This window comes from Bombyx mori, chromosome 24 (assembly GCF_030269925.1).
Source record: "Bombyx mori chromosome 24, ASM3026992v2".
Taxonomy (NCBI): Eukaryota; Metazoa; Arthropoda; class Insecta; order Lepidoptera; family Bombycidae; genus Bombyx; species Bombyx mori.
The window spans coordinates 10,179,502-10,197,048 of record NC_085130.1 but is presented as its reverse complement, the minus strand read 5'-3'; the positions used below and the strand labels follow the sequence as shown (position 1 = coordinate 10,197,048).

Sequence of the window (17,547 nt, the reverse complement as noted above, 5' to 3'; positions counted from 1 at the left end):
ATTAGAAAATTTGGTACCCGCTTGCGAGATTCGAACACCGGTGCATCGCTCCATACGAATGCACCGGACGCCTTATCCTTTAGGCCACGACGACTTAGATGAGCCCGCGAGGCCACGTCCGTGACTCTATTTCGATATCCGTACACCAAACACTTTTAAAATTGAAGAAACACTAAATTAACATAATATAAGAGCTTAAACGAGCTTACTACCTGCGTTCCCGCTAAAAGTTCACGTGTTCCTTTTAAGCGCTTTCGTTCACATTCTTTGAATCCAAGGCAAACGAGTCTTGGACCAGTAGCGCCCGCACAAGACGGTCCTGCCGCCTGTCCTCTTACGGCATTATAAAGAAAAAAACATCCCCAGTACTAAAGGAAAGTTATGGGTTTGATAATTCAGCATATATAAACCGGACAGCGGAAATAAATGCGACAAATCATTCACATAGCTTAGTGTCATTATAATTGTTACGCGCTGGGGTTCGGGATAAATAAAATTCCAACAAAGTACAACTAAAAATTGTATTCAACACTTAGAACGCTTAAAACACTTTAAAATTCTCAATTCGCTTCAGGTGATCCGTTCGCTGTTTGGTTTCGAGTAGTTCTGATTACTAACTGAATGCGTGCCATCTCTGCAACGCTTTTATAGTCGATACGACATCCCTAGATTTATCGAGAACTAGCGACCCGCCCTCGCTTCGCTTCGGAAACATTAAAACACACATGAAACCAAAAAAAAATTAAAAAAGTGGCCTATGTTCATCAGGGACAATGTCGGCTTCTAATGGAAAAATAATTTTTCAAATCGGTCCAGTAGTTTCGGAGCCTATTCGAAACAAACAAACAAACAAATCTTTCCTCTTTATAATATTAGTATAGATATTCCACATATTTCTAGTATTGTGTTTCCGCTATCTGACAATATATGGCATTGTACCTCTCAAGCGTTCTAGGTGCTACTAAATCCTTTGACATTCGTTCGACTATTCGGCGATAGATGGCGTTACTCCTGTCGGCGTAACATAATGTTTGCGACGTTTCAAATACGCTTTTCCTAGTCACCGACGACCGAAGTGCGTTAGTGGATGTTACATTTTAAGTATGCAATGAGAAAATGAAAAGATACAGCTAAGAAGAGATTAAAACCTAAAAATCTTTAATTCTGTCAACGTCTAGCCAGAATCAACGATAAGAGAACTAGATATTTCGACGTAACCTGTACATATGGAGGGTAGAAGTAAGGAGCGCCATCTTGTATAGGGGACAAGTTGATAAAGTGTCCGTCTGTAAACAGCGCGTTGTTGTTGGAAGACTCGCCGACATAGCGCTAGTGTAGGAAATTATGTGAATATAACAGTTTTTAACAGTCAAGTGGGCTGTGTTCAAAAATTAAATATTTTTCGTGACTTGTGTAGTAGATCAATATGTAGTATTTAAAATCTCAAGCATTTCTTTTTATTGCCATCGTCGTCGATCGACTCGTCGATTCCAACGAAAAGTTCGACGAGGGAACTAACCCATAGACACAGCCAACTGAGTTTCTCGCCGGATCTTCTCAGTGGGTCGCGATTCCGATCCGGTGGTAGATTCAGCGAAGCACGGCTCTTGCTAGGGCCAGTGTTAGCAAATTCTCTCAGGTTGAGTCCGTGAGCTCTCCTACCCGTCTAGGCGTAGCTAGAATAGCCCCTTAGGCTACCAGCGAAAGGGTAAGAAAAAGAAAGAAGGTGCGGTAGCCCTGAATTTTGCGCAGAGGGTCGTAGTTTCGATTCCCACATCGGGCAAGCATTGCGTGATGAACAGGTTTGCTCTTCGTCTGGGTGTTTATTATCTATATATTTAAAAACGTATATAAGTATGTTTATCAGTCTCTGGTACCTATAACACAGGGAATACTAATCTCAGTCTCTGGTACCCATAACACAGGGAATCGTAATTTGGGACCGGATGCCCGTGCATGATTTATTATTCATTTAGTATTTATATAGTCGAAATACATTAAAGATGCCTGCGAAACATGCATTGTTAAGGATAACTCAGAAACAGGTCAGGTCTTGATACAATGTAAATGAAAAGCAAAACCTTTTAAAGAAACATAGAAATGGGTTCATCTCTTTACTGACGTAACACACACAGGAAAATACGGCTCAATTTAGAATCTCCTCCTTATTTGAAATCGATTAAAAACTATACCAGTCCTATGCGTTGGACTGATCAAATCCTTACCAAAACCCCACTTAACGAGTGCGTGCGTCAAGCCTCAGTTCGCGAACTATGGAGGACCACATGTCAAGGCTTTAATAAACAAGGCGTCCACATGACCACGACAGCTCTGCCAAGAGTAGCCGACTGTGATGATGATGATGATGCTGATTTGATGAAAAACACCAGAACACGATGCATGTGGGAAATTGCCGAATATGATATTTTTGTATTGTTTTAAACTAGCATTTTTTTTATTGCCCTTATAGGCAGACGAGCGTACGGCTCACCTGATGGTGAGTGGTTACCTTCGCCCGTGGACTTCAGCAATGCCGGGGGGCAGAGCCAAACCGCTGCCTAATTTCTTTTTTCCCTTCTCGATCTTCTCGGTGGGTCGCGATTATGATCCAATGGTAGATTTAACGAAGCAGTGCTCTTGCTAGGGCTAATGCATACCCGATCCTGTGGATCGAATGTTAAACAGTCAACGTTACCCTAAACACATTACGGATCCTCCCGATCCACTAACGGTGCTTTTAGGTACCCCAAGCACCGGTCACCGTTCTCGTCGAACGCTTGCGACGAAGGGCTCTACCAGTAAATTAACCCACAGACACAGCCCGCTGAGTTTCTCGCCGGATTCTCTACGCGGGTCGCGTTTCCGATCCGGTGGTAGATTCTGTTCTGTTCAGTTGGAACAGCGCCCCTAGCGGCAAACGTACGCAAACAATCGCATTCAATACAAATATGAGCTAACTTTTACGCTATCGAGAACGTTAAAAAACTCGCACCAAGCACAGTAGTGTGTCCACACGGCTGTATATTACGGGTATGCCAATTAGGTAAGTTCGCCATTTTTTTAATTTTTCAGTCGATTTAGCAGCTCCTAATATACACTACCTATTTAGGTGTCGCCAAAAAATCTCTCACTACTGAGGAGGGTCGTTGTGGATAATGTAGACCGAATAGTAAACCGTCGACGTCGCCCAAAGCACGTCATTACCGATCCTCCTGATCCATTAACGGTGCTTTTAGGCACCACAAGCACTGGTCACCGTCCTCGTCGAACCCGTCGCTTGCGACGAAGGGCTCGGCGAGTGAATTAACCCAGACACAGCCCATGGGTTTCTCGCCGGATCTTCTCAGTGGGTCGCGTTCCCGATCCGGTGGTAGATTCTGCGAAGCACGACTCTTGCTACGGCCAGTGTTAGCAACACCTCCGGTTTGAGCCCCGTGAGCTCACCTACACGCTAAGGTAAAGCTGAAATAGTCTCTCAAGGCTATCAGCATAGGTAGGAAGAAAAGAAAAGGGCTAGTGTTAGCAAACTCTTTGAGGTTGAGTCCGTGAGTGAGGTAAAAAAAAAACCTACGTATATTTTTGTTATTCTATCTAACAAGTAGAGTGTAAACAAAATGTCGGTCATCGCAACGTCGAGTTCAGTGACCCAGTTTTATTTCGAGAGATTCATGCAGATCTGTGCGCGTTCAACCCAATTATTTTGACCGATAATGTTATTTGCATTCGAGAATTTAACCGATAGCGTTTACTATGAAGGAAAGTGAAGGAAAATAAAATGATTAATATAAATAAGACGGTTAATCAATACTATCTATACTATCTATACTTCTATACTATAAAATATTATAAAGAGGAAAGATTTGTTTGTTTGTATTGAATAGGCTCCGAAACTACTAAACTGATTTGAAAAATTATTTCACTGTTTGGGAGCTACACTATTCCCGAGTGATATAGGATATAATCTTTGTTGAAAAAAACTAGGGATCCTTACTAAATTTCCAATAATGTAACCCACGGTGTTAAAAAATTACGTAAAATATTTTTTACATCACGTGCCCTGCGAAAACTATTGATGATAGAATAAAATCGATGCCTCCAATGAACACTACTCTAACTCAAAATTTTGAAATTTTCGTTTTTCACGCAAATCGCTTCACTATTTTAAAAGTATTACAAATTAATTATTAATGGGGTTCGAAGCAAGAGTAAATCAGCTAGTTACACAAGAAAAAAACATAAAATCTTTATTATTGCAAATATATTTATCAACTTTTTTCGTTTAAACTCTCCTCCTGTAAACTTACGAATTTGGAGTTAGAGTTAGTGTTCATTGGAGGCATCGATTAATAATGTACTACGACTTTGTAGAACACATTATTATTTATAAAAAGTGTCGCGACAGTATATTTCTTAACTATTATAGTTATGCCTCAATAAGTTTTCTTTTATTTAAAAAAATAAAACAACGTCAAATATCGTTGAAATTTTTGTTAAAGGGCCGCTAGTAATCTTAATGCGTGAAGAAAAAATATTGTACCCTGTTCTTACGAAAATTGGGCGGACGGGGGGGGGGGGGGGGGGGTACTTTGCAATTACCTTCACTTTAGAGAATATAGGGAAGGAGTGCAGAATGCTAATATTTTTTAAAAATTGTACATAAAAATAAATGAAATCAATAAAAAAAACATTACACACACTACCATGTATTTGACATACACACGCATATATACTCTTTTGTTTATTGTTAACTAGCAACCCGCCCTCGCTTCGCTTCGGAAACTGTGATTTATTATTGATTTCTCCACTACTCTATGGATGTTTTTATAAATATAAAACTTCCTCTTCAATCACTTTATCTGTTAAAAAAAACCGTATCAAAATCCGTTGCGTAGTTTTAAAGATTTAAGCATACATATAGATATAGGGACAGAAAAAGCGACTTTGTTTTATACAGGGTGGCCCATAAGTCCTTTGAAAAGTAAAATTTGAATAAAACGAACAGGGCGCGCGTGAGCGGTGCAGGGGAAGCGGGGGGAGTAACTTCGGTTTCTGGGAATTTATTTGCGATGGAGCGTTTTACCGGAGCGGACCGTGCGTTTTGTGTGCGCGAGTTTTATAAAAACGACAATTCGGCAACCGTTGCGCGGCGTAAATTTCGAGAACACAAAGGTTTACACAACTTTGACGACACTCCAACTCTTCAAACGATTAAGAACTGGGTTGCTAAGTTCGAGGAGACCGGTTCGACGTTAGATAAACCGCGGTTGGGTCGCCCAAGGACGTCACGTACGGAACAAAACATAGACACAGTAACACAGTCTATTCGCGAAAATCCGACACAGTCAACTCGTAAGCGCGCCAGAGCATTAAACGTATCCAGGACATCGTTACAACGGATTTTGAAGAAAGATTTACATATGCACCCTTACAAAATTCAGTTGGTTCAAGAATTAAAGGAAACTGACGGTATTCAAAGACAAAATTATGCGAATGAAATGTTGAATCGGTTTACTTCCTTCAATAACATAATGTTCTCTGACGAGGCTCATTTCCATCTTAACGGGCATGTTAGTAAACAAAATTGCCGCTATTGGAGCCCCATCAATCCAAAACTTAAGCATCAGAAGCCCTTACATAGTCCGAAAGTGACTGTTTGGGCCGCTATGTCAGCCCATGGTATCCTAGGGCCTTACTTCTTTGAGGATGGCAGAGGGCGCGCAGTTACTGTTACGTCGGAGCGATATGTGGCTATGATCGAAGAGTTTTTCATACCAGAATTGCAAAACTTTTCAGGCTTTAATGCCAGGACGTGGTTTCAACAGGATGGGGCCACTTCTCACACCTCTAACACTGCTATGCCCGTTATCCGTCAACTTTTTCCTGGCAAAGTTATCTCTAAGAGAGGAGACATTTCCTGGCCTCCACGTAGTCCAGATCTGACCCCGATGGATTTTTTTTTGTGGGGCTACCTTAAGGCTAAAGTATAGGACACAAACCCGCGGTCAATTGAGGCCCTAAAAGAAAACATCCGCAGAGAAATGACAAGCATTTCAGCAGTGATGTGCCGCGCAGTCATCGACAATTTTAGACGTCGTTTGCAAGAGTGCCGTGATCGCAACGGATTACATTTAGGAGATGTTATTTTCAAAAAATAATTCCCGTTTTTTAAGCTTTTTATGTAAATAAAAATTTAATTCATAATGTAATTAGTTTTATTTTAATAAAAAATTTTTCATATCAAAGGACTTATGGGCCACCCTGTACTATGTAGTGATAGTGAAGTCTGTCGTCAAATTCAGAATTGATTGATATTGTTTGTCTTCAATATTACTTATCTATAGTGTAGCTATGGCGAAATTTGTTATTATAGAGGGCTACGATAGTCTTTGACCATATACCCCGAATAATGTTCAAACTTATCATTCAAATTAATTATATTCGAATTTCAACTATTGAGGGACCACTAGTAACTAATAATCTTTACATATAAAAACGAATTGCTGTTCGTTAGTCTCGCTAAAACTCGAGAACGGCAGGACCGTTTTGGCCAATTTTGGTCTTGAATTATTTGTGGAAGTCCAGAGAAGGTTTAAAAGGTAGATAAATATGAAAATGCTCGGAATTAAATAAAAATAACAATTTTGTTTTCCCTTTGATGTGTCTCCCTTCGGACGGATTCCTTTTGTTTGTTTTATGTTTATTTTATACAAAAGTTTAGGTCTTTTATTTATCGATCGAGGCACTACGAAGTCTGCTCGGTTAGCTTGTAGTATTATAAATAATAATCGGGAACAAATCACGCACGGTCATCCGACTCCAAAATAGGATTCCATGTGTAATGGGTCACCAGTGCTTCGCAGAATCTACCACCGGACCGGAACTGCGAGATTGTGAAATTTTTGATCACAGTAAAAAAAAAAGGAATCTTCTTTGAAATTTTCCGATATAACTTGACCTCTTTGAGTTTTGGGACATCCTGTATAAACGGTACGCTAATCTACAGGGTGTAGATAAATAGTTATTTTATAAGTCTCATGATTCGTACAATTTTGATGACTGCTGTTCAAGGCAAAGCAATACGGCGCCTGGATGGTGAGTAGTCACCGTCGCTCATTGACAACAGCAATACTTGGGGTACAAGCGTAATAAATAACAACGCAAAAATACCACGTGGGTATAACTATAAAAGCTCTTTATTCGCGCGTTGTATATGTTTCGTAAATACGCCGCGTATACAGAAACAAGTGAATGTGGAATAGTTATTTACATATATCGGATTACAGGACGTTCCGAAGTCACAAAAAAAACACACGTGGCATTTGGGGACTGCCGCGGTAAAGCTATATATTGCATAGTTTTTTTTTTATCAACTTATGCAATTATAATTAGACAATAATAATTTAATATTAAAACAATAATAAAATAAGAAAAACAAAATAATAACTGTCCCCTTCACACTCATAAGCTAGACCGCTCGAGAGAAAGATGGGCAGACTTTTCATGATGCGTATGCAGTGCGACATCACGCCGCGCGCTTATTTACAAACACTACACAAGCGCAACGTGTGAATGTGTTGGACGCGAGCATGTTAGGTGGAGTGGGGGGTGTTAGGTTTTATTTTCGTTACGGCATTTCTTGATTCAGTCGTCGCGCTCAAAGCCCACGATAAAAGCTATGCAATAGCTTAACATACTTTAAGGCGGATTTACATTACGAAATTAGTGGCGTGAAATTAATTTCGTGACATTAGTTTTACTAACAGTTTCACGTGTAATTTAATACTTTCGTAATGCATGCATTAATTTCATGCATGGAAATTAGTTTCATGCCCTGCGCGATTTTTTGGTGAAATTAATGTCATGCAACTAATTTCATAGTGTAAACGCGACGTGAAACTAATGTCGCGAAAGGGCCTGCGCTGTGCGGACGTGTGTATTGTTAGTTCGGACGCGCTACAAACGTTGAAAATGGCAAACCAACGATGGAGTACAGATAAAAATATAGATCTTATTAATGAATATCAATGACAAGGGTCCCGAAACACATATAGTAAAAAATCAAAATTATCTTCACTCATTCGAAAATAGTTTTTATAACTCTCAGGATCTTCATCTGCTAATTCAGAGACTAACTTCATTGCACCTAAATGCCTTCTTGTTGACCATCCTCGAATCTACCAACTTTTTTTTTCTTGATAGTCTTTTTTTAAGTTTATAGGTATATAAGCATTTCTTTAGCTACATTGAATATAGCAAATTATAGCTTTGATGCTGTTGGCGCCATGGTTACTGCGATACTGTTGATTTCGCGACACTAATTTTTTAACGAAATTACTTTCGCATATATCGAAACTACTTTCGTGAAACTGAGCTCAACATGCATGACACTAATTTCGTAATGTAAACTCGGCATTAGGCTATGTTGTAATAAGGTATATTTTACTATTCTATTAGTGCATTTGACGACGCGCTTACAAAGGATATTCGGTTGGATATGTGAATATTAGAATCCTTTCTATCAATGTGCATGTACCGATGTACTGATTAGATCGGTGAATAAAGAAATCTTTAGCCGCGTATTGGGTCGCATTTTTTTTTTAATTCGCGATTATTGAAATCTCGAATGTTTTTCTTTATTGCTTAGATGGGTGGACGAGCTCACAGCCCACCTGGTGTTAAGTGGTTACTGGAGCCCGTAGACATCTAAAACGTAAATGCGCCACTCATCTTGAGATATAACTTCTAAGGTCTCAGTATAGTTACAACGGCTGCTCTTATCTTTCAAACCGAAACGCATTACTGCTTCACGGCAGAAATAGGCAGAGCAGTGGTACCTACCCGTGCAGACTCACAAGAAGTCCTACCACCAGTTAAAAAGTCGAATGAGGGAAGCGCGAATAAGGAGTCTATATTTTAAATATATATCATTGGTTTTTCCTTTATTTATTTCATCGTCCGCGAAACTTTAAACTTTGATCACAAATAAACAAATATCCATTATTTTATGCAGTTCTCGTCTTTCTTGCCTTATATAAATTGGGTTGGTTTTTCGTTAATAGGTACTAATAACATCGAGAATTTCGGCGTGTTCGTTCTCCACGTGTAGTTAAGTACGTGCCGTTGACACAGCACTCTTATTCGCCTTCATGCTCATTCGTAATGTGTGTCAAGGTTCACGATGCATTACCACACAATGGTTGCAGCTAATGGTCGCGTTTCGCAACGTCTCGACGTTTTAACCACAATTTCTATCGTAAATGTCCTGATAGATTTTCCGGTTAGAAATTCCCGTTTGTTGCACAATAGAATCGGCGCTACCGATCCGGTAGTAGATTCACTCGGCGAAGCAGCTGCTCTTGAGTTGTTAGGTCTTTTGGAGGCGCTCGGGCAGTTGTTAGCAAATCTCACCCCTCCTGGCTGAGCCTTTGCTCACCCACCAGTCTTGGTGAAACTGGAAACGCCTTCGTGTCATCCAGTCATCGTTCCTAAAAGAAAATAAACAAACACCTATCTCATTAACACGCTTTTATTAGCTTCATAAGTATGTATGTATGTATGAAACGGAAACTTTGAACATCTGTCGGGTCAGCTAGTTAATCATTAAATATGGTGTTACAATTAAACATGAGCATGTCAATAATAAGCTATTAATCTATACAGTGGTTGAATTGGGCTTTGTTTGTATTGTGGAAGAGTTGTTAAAATTGTCAAATGGTTCCAACAAAACATCGCTAATCCTGATTATTCTAGCAAGGATAACGGGTCTAACTGTTTAAAATATTGAATTGTCATTGGTCCTTGATGAGTAAGCCAAATTTCGAGTTATCTGCCGTGAAGCAGTAGTGCGTTTCAGTTTAAAGGGTATGGCAGCCGTTGTAACTATACTGAGACCTTAGAACTCATAACCTCAAGGTGGATGGCGCATTTACATTGTACATGTCTATGGGCTCCAGTAACCACTTAACACCATGTGGGCCGTGAGTTCACCATCCATCTAAGCAATGAATACACAAAAAACCGTCGAATTGAGAACCTTCTCCTCTCTTTTAAAGGTTAAAAATGGAAAGCAACGGTAGCACCTATACTTACCCATATTTTCAATTTTTCCTTTACCTCTAGCAACTTTCCTGATTCTTGGAAACAAGCCTACGTTGTTCCTATCCCAAAAAGCCCCAATCCTATTTTGCCATCTCAGTTCCGGCCTATATCTATACTTCCTTTTCTTTCCAAAGTCCTTGAGCACATTGTCCACCGTCAGCTGTCGTCTTTTCTCCTCTCCCACAATCTTCTTAGCTCCTTCCAATCTGGTTTTCGCAAGGGCCACAGCACGGTTACAGCTCTTCTAAAAGTGACCGATGACATTCGCTGGGCCATGGAAAACAAACAACTAACTTTATTAGTGTTGTTAGATTTCAGCAGCGCTTTTAACTCTGTTGACTTCGATGTTCTGCTCGAAATACTCAAATCAAACAATATCTCCTCATCTGCTATTAACTGGTTTGATAGTTACCTTCGGGGGCGCTCGCAATGTGTCCGTCTTGACGAGACTTTCTCGGATTGGCAGAACGTCAGTGCGGGCGTTCCCCAAGGTGGTGTTCTTTCTCCTCTTCTGTTTTCTGTGTTTATAAACTCTGTCACTAGGCTTATATCTTCTAAATTCCACCTCTACGCAGACGATCTCCAGCTATATCGCCACTTCTCGGAGCCTGAAGTTGAATCGGCTATTGCTGCGATGAACAGTGATCTGAAGTCTATCAGTGAATGGGCAAAAGCCTACGGTCTGCACATTAATCCGAGAAAATCACAGGCTATCATTATAGGGGGTAAACAATTGCGCAGTAGACTCAGCGATCCTATACTCCCCCCAATTTATTTGGATGGGACTCAAATAACTCTAACCGATTCAGTTAAAAACCTGGGTGTTATTGTAGATCGACATCTTTCGTGGAGTTCTCACGTTGCTGAGATTAGTAGGAAGGTGCACTTTGCCTTGCACTCGTTGAGATGTCTGCAGGGCTTCTTACCTCAGCATACAAAAATATCTCTCGTCCAAGCTCTCATTCTACCCATAATTGATTACGCCGATGCCTGCTACTTGGATGCCACTGAGGAGCTCTCAAACAAGCTTGAGAGGATGCAAAATCTATGTATCCGTTTTATATACAATCTCAGAAAATTCGATCATGTTTCTCATTTTCGCAAAGAACTTAAATGGCTCCCTATACGCCTTCGTAGGAATACTCGAATATTATGTCTCCTATTCAATATCCTACATAAGCCCACTTCTCCCTTATATTTACGTGAGCGATTCTCTTTCATTCGTTCTCCTGATGCTCCCTGCAGGTCCAACCAACGTTCTGTTTTGTTATTCCCTTCCCACAAAACCAATTTCTATTCTCACTCCTTTACTGTGCACGCGGTCAGACTGTGGAATTCGTTGCCGGCTGACATCCGAGTTTGCAAGTCTGTTTCCGTTTTTAAATACAAGGTCAAACAATTTTATCTATCATCAACCGAATGATCATGGTTCTATACTCTTCGCATATACGAGTGTTACTGTGTTACTTATAATATTTGCTATGTGTATGTGCTATAATTCTCATGTTGTATTTGTTATTTTAGTTATGTGTTCTACACACACTTATCACTTTTTATTATTATTCTCATTATCCTCTCGCAGGTCTGCTGGAAGAGATTTCTCAAAGAAATAAGCAGTGCCTTTGTACATAATTTTCCTATTACTCTGTACTGTGTCTTGTTTTCTGTGTGTACATAAATAAATAAATAAATAAAATAAATAAAGCTATTGAGCTGAAGAAAAATTCAATTTCCAGGTGTGATTCCGCCACCGGCTCTGACGGACAAGCTTCGTCTGTACCATGTCGACATGAACCCGTACGGTCACAGGGTGCTCCTCGTCCTCGAAGCCAAGAGGATCAAGTATGAGGTCTACAGGCTCGACCCGCTGAGGCTGCCGGAGTGGTTCCGTGCGAAGAACCCCAGATGTGAGTCTGTGATAGCGTCTATGCTCCAAAGACGCCCGGTGTACTGGTTTTTTTTTTTTAATTTTTTTATTACTTAGATGGATGGACGAGCTCACAGCCCACCTGGTGTTGAATGGTTACTGGAGCCCATAGACATTTACAACGCAAATGCGCCACCCACCTTGAGATATAAGTTCTAAGGTCTCAGTAAAGTTACGACGGTTGCCCCACCCTTCAAACCGAATGAGATCTTTTTTGCCACGTACCATCTGGCTTTGGAATGAGCTCCTCTCCACGGTGTTTAAGAGTACTTAACGGTAGGCAGCGGCTTGGCTCTGCTTCTGGCATTGCTGAAGTTCATGGGCGACGGTAACCGCTTACCATCAGGTGGGCCGTATGCTCGTCTGCCTACAAGGGCAATAAAAAAAATAAAAAACGTAAAACTAAACAATAATAAAAACCATTAATTAAGAAAAAAATCTTAATTACTGGTGGTATTTTGAACCCATTTTGACATGTACTACCATCCCCCATATTTCTACCGCGAAGCCGTCGTGCTATACGTTAAATCTTTACAATTTACCACATCCACGTTTAGCTCATGCCCCCAAATGACGTCACCATTAACCTTACAATACAAAAGCTCACTAAAAACGGCATCAAAATTGGTTCTCTTTCTGCAGTGAAGATTCCGGTGCTGGAGATTCCTACGGACCAGGGGGACAGGTTCCTCTTCGAAAGCGTCGTGATCTGCGATTACCTGGATGAGAAGTACACGAGGCACACGCTCCACTCCCACGACCCTTACGTCAAGGCCCAGGACCGGTTGCTGATCGAAAGATTCAACGAGGTCAGGAAACAGATCTGGCGATAATTTAGAACGAAGCCGCGTATGGCTGCTTGATAGGAGACGTCACGTAACGAAAAAAAAGTTACGCAGCGTTACGTTACGTTACGTTGAGAGGCTATATCAGCGTAACCTAACAAGTAGGTGAGCTCACGGGGCTCAAACCGGAGTGTTGCTAACATTGGCCCTAGCAAGAGCAGTGCTTCGCAGAATCTACCACCGGATCGGAAACGCGACCCACTGAGAAGATCCGGCGAGAAACTCACTGGGCTGTGTCTATGGGTTAATTCACACGCCGAGCCCTTCGTCGCAAGCGACGGGTTCGACGAGAACGATGACCGGTGCTTGAAGTACCTAAAAGCACAGTTAGTGGATCGGGAGGACCCGTAATGACGTCATTAGCTTAAATGAACATGTAAAAACAATAGTTTAACGGTTCAATATCGATGCGATGTTTTCTGTAAAATTAAGTTATAAATGTAGGTCTTATCCCGAAGGACTTAAAGACGAAATTTAAAAATCACAACAAATTTATTAGTGCCTTTAACAGGACAGTCTAGCATTAGACCCCCTTTTTCCTGAGATAGGGGGACCAGCTCATGTGTTAAGTAGTTACCGGAGCCCATAGACAACAACGTTAATGCCGCCACCCACCTCGATACATGAGTTGTAAGGACTCAGTTTTAACAGTACAACGGCTGCCCCGCCCTTCAAACCGAAACGCATTACTGCTTCACGGCAGAAATAGGCAGGGTGGTGGTACCTACCCTTGCGGGCTTACAAAACGCCCTACCACCAGTAATTACGCAGATTTCATTACACCCGAGTCAAACCACTTCAGTAATATCAGGGACACAACTAAGCTACTGCTTTCTATTGAGACTCCTCAAACCTCGTCTAAAGAAGCACACGTCATCCAAGCCCGTATGGTGTGAGGTCACAAAAGGTCCTTATGTCTATCAACGAAAAAATCCTCAGAACGTTAACCATACAGATATTCATACGAGATATGCGGAGAGTACTCAATTGTAGGCAGCGGCTTGGCTCCGCCACTGTCATTGCTGATGTCCACGGGCGACGGTAAACAGCCGCTCACAAAGCGAATAAAACCGTCCACTTTTTTTTATTGGTTAGATGGGTGGACGAGCTCACAGCCCACCTGGTGTTAAGTGGTTACTGGAGCCCATAGACATCTACAACGTAAATGCGCCACCCACCTTGAGATATCAGTTCTAAGGTCTCAGTAGAGTTGCAACGGCTGCCCCACCCTTCAAACCGAAACGCATTACTGCTTCACGGCAGAAATAGGCAGGGCGGTGGTGCCTACCCGCGCGGACTCACAAGAGGTCCTACCACCAGTAACTTGTTTCATTCACAGCTCATAAAAGGCAGCCTAGAATGCTTCGACACGAACTTCGCTTTCGGAAGTGAGCAGATCATCCAGACGCTGGAGATCTTCGAGAAGGAATTGACTAACAGAGGTATCTACCCTCTTTTTTTTGAATACGCTTTTATTAGCTTCAGACGTATGTATGTTAGTATGTAACGGAATCTTTGAACATGATTTTGACCCCCTTCAAAACGTCGGATTAACTCGAAATTTAGTATACTTATTCAGGACCGATAACAATTCGATATTAAAAAAAAATTTGAAAAAAATTAAATTCATCTAAAAAATGAAAAATAAATAATAGTCTAAAAAAACTAAACAAAATACGCTTTTATAGAAAATCCAACTAAAAAATAGAAAATAAATTTTAATAAATTTGAATTAAAAATAGTGTAAGAAAAAAAAAAAAAATTGTAAAAGAAGCGTGGGGTGCATGATATCAGTAGTTATAAATATTTTATGAACAGATATGAATAGAAGGGTTATTTTGATAATGTCCTGAAAAGCACACCACGCTTTATTTTACAATAAAATCTTTTTTTTTTTTACACTATTTTTAATTAATATATATTTTCTATGTTTTAGTTGGATTTTTTATAAAAGCGTATTTTGTTAGTTTTTTTAAACTATTATTTACTTTTAAGGGATTTTATGACCTGGTAACTAAGACCTTCAGGTCAAATCTTATTTTAATTTATATTGTTATTTTTATGAAAAATGATATTATGGAGTGAAATGAAATTAAATGAAATGAGATGAGATGATATGGGATGAAATATAATCTCAGTAAATGGTGATCGATGGTGATTGCTCATTTACTGATACTCTTTCAGTGAACCTTTTGGAGGATCCCGAGAAATTACGTCCAGCGGCTTTATTTTAATTTGTGCACTTTCACAGATACTAAACAGTTAATAAACCACTAATATTATTACACATTTAAACCTGAAGAAACACTTAATAGACAAAATAAAACAAATCACACAACTTCACTCCTCGCGTTCCCGCCAAAAAGTCTAACAGAGATACCTTCGCCTACTTAGAGTAGAGATAAAGACCTGCTCTGTACGTTACTAGTGCTGAGCTGGAGCGCCTTAAGAGCCCATATGTTGCCTATCTCTGCTGTGAAGCAGTAATACCTCTTGAAGGATGTGGCATTTATTATTGGTGGTAGGACCTCTTGTGAGTGCGCGGGTAGGTACCACCACCCTACCTATTTCTGCCGTGAAGCAGTAATGTGTTTCGGTTTGAAGGGTGGGGCAGCCGTTGTAACTATACTGAGACCTTAGAACTTATATCTCAAAATAGATGGCGCATTTACGCTGTAGATGTCTATGGGCTCCAGTAACGACTTAACACCTATCTAAGCAATAAGAAAAGCCGCTGTATAAGGACACTTAGACCTCATATCATGATCTGGGTCATTCTTGGACTTCGCCAATTGTCTACAACCAGATCTTTTATATAGGTACAAATTACTTCGGCGGTAACCGGCCTGGAATGCTGGACTACATGGTCTGGCCTTGGGTCGAGAGGCTGTACCTCCTGAGGTGTGTCAACGATAGAAAATTCGTGGAGAAGAAATCGCTTTTCCCTAATTTCGTAAGTAAAATCCAGTTTTATTAATTGAGGGGTTCAGGGTATAAGACTCTTGGTGGACTTAATTGATGTGGAATAAGCTTCGAATCCTACGGCAGATGCGAATTTCTGTAATTTATCTAATGAAATACGGACTCAACAAATGCTCACGATTGACTTCCTCGGTGAAGGAATAACATCGTGTAATAAAAATCAAAACCCGCAAAATTATAATTTGCGTAATTACTGGTGGTAGGACGTCTTTTAAATCTTCTCTGGACTTCCACAAATACTTAAAGACTAAAATTAGCCAAATCGGTCCAGCCGTTCTTGAGTTTTAGCGAGACTAACGAACAGCAATCATTTTTATATATATAGATATATTGTTTAAAAAATATATAAGAAAAGGGTTCTATAGAAGATCCAACTAAGAACAAAGAAAATAAATTTATTTTAAAATTTGATGCAATTAAAATGGGACCACACTTGATGCGGCGTCTTTCGAATAGAATCGACAAACTGGTGGTAGGACGTCTTGTGAGTCCGCGCGGGTAGGTACCCCCGCCGTGCCTATTTCTGCCGTGAAGCAGTAACGCATTTCGGTTTGAAGGGTGGGGCAGCCGTTGTAACTGTACTTGAGACCTGAGAACTTATATCTCAAGGTGTGTGGCGCATTTACGTTGTGAAAAACTCGTATTTTGAATTAACGAGTAAAAACATTTTCGTATAAAATTTTATTATATATGAAGGTGAATTTTTGAGAAATATATCAAATGAAAGCTATAGATAAATATTAAAGCTATAGACACATAACAGTTTTTTTTTATACGGTAGATAGGGCTGTGAACTATACGAAACTGTCAAAAAGTAATAATCTCAAAAAGTGCACATAGTAGACTTTGCTTTGACAACGACGATATATTATCTGTATAAGTTTATCATGTCGTTGCCGCCAAAAGTCTTAACCGCCCTGCGCCCTGCCGCATTGTGTTTTGGCCACACAATACTTTTTTTTTACTAACACTAAATTTCCATTTATTTAATTACAGGCGGACTGGGGTGATCAAATGCAACTAGATGATATCGTTAAGAAGCACGCGCATTCGCCTCAAGAGTATTTCGATTACTACAAAAACGCTAGAGCGCATTCTATGGGCTATTATTTGTAGATTCGAACCATTAATCCGGTGGGGTCCTCTCTCGTCCTGGCCACGGAAACGTTTACTTAGAATATGAATGTCGAAACTGGACTTGTTATTGTGTGGCTGTATGGCTCTTGAGCCTGAGAAGAGACTTATTAAAAAAAAAATCTGGCCGCCATTTTGTTTTCCTTAAGGGATTACGGAGAGTTGTTATCTGAATCTATTATAATCTATATTACGGAGGGTGCAATGGAATCTGTAATATCTTATAGAAAAACGTCAGCCTAAATGAATTAAATAATAGTTCTTATTGCGATGATTGTAAAATTTTAAATTATCTGTATGAAGAGAAATTGAAAAAAAAATATGATTTTCCAAAAATTCAGTTTAAACCTTCAAGTTTTAATTCTGATTAAAAAAAATTAATAAGGGCGCGAACTATTTGCATTAAAATTCCAACTTTTAATATTTTTTTCAATTTTGCTACAGTAGCGCCATCTTCAAGTTTCTTTTTTTATTGCCATTGTAAGCGGACGAGCATACGGCCCACTTGATGGTGGAAAAGGCAGCAGAACATTTAGAGACTGTTGTCAATGTCAAAGTCAA

General features: G+C 40.0%; 1 protein-coding gene across 1 annotated transcript in view; it reads left to right on the top strand.

Moving 5' to 3' along the window:
- Positions 1–17,547, top strand: part of GSTo3 (glutathione S-transferase omega 3) — an 18,709-nt gene extending 1,162 nt beyond the window's left edge. The window contains 5 exon segments of the mRNA NM_001046970.1: positions 11,835–12,005; positions 12,668–12,834; positions 14,210–14,312; positions 15,690–15,823; positions 16,849–17,547. Of these exon segments, the coding sequence (NP_001040435.1) occupies positions 11,835–12,005; positions 12,668–12,834; positions 14,210–14,312; positions 15,690–15,823; positions 16,849–16,968 (695 nt within the window). The 3' untranslated portion in view covers positions 16,969–17,547.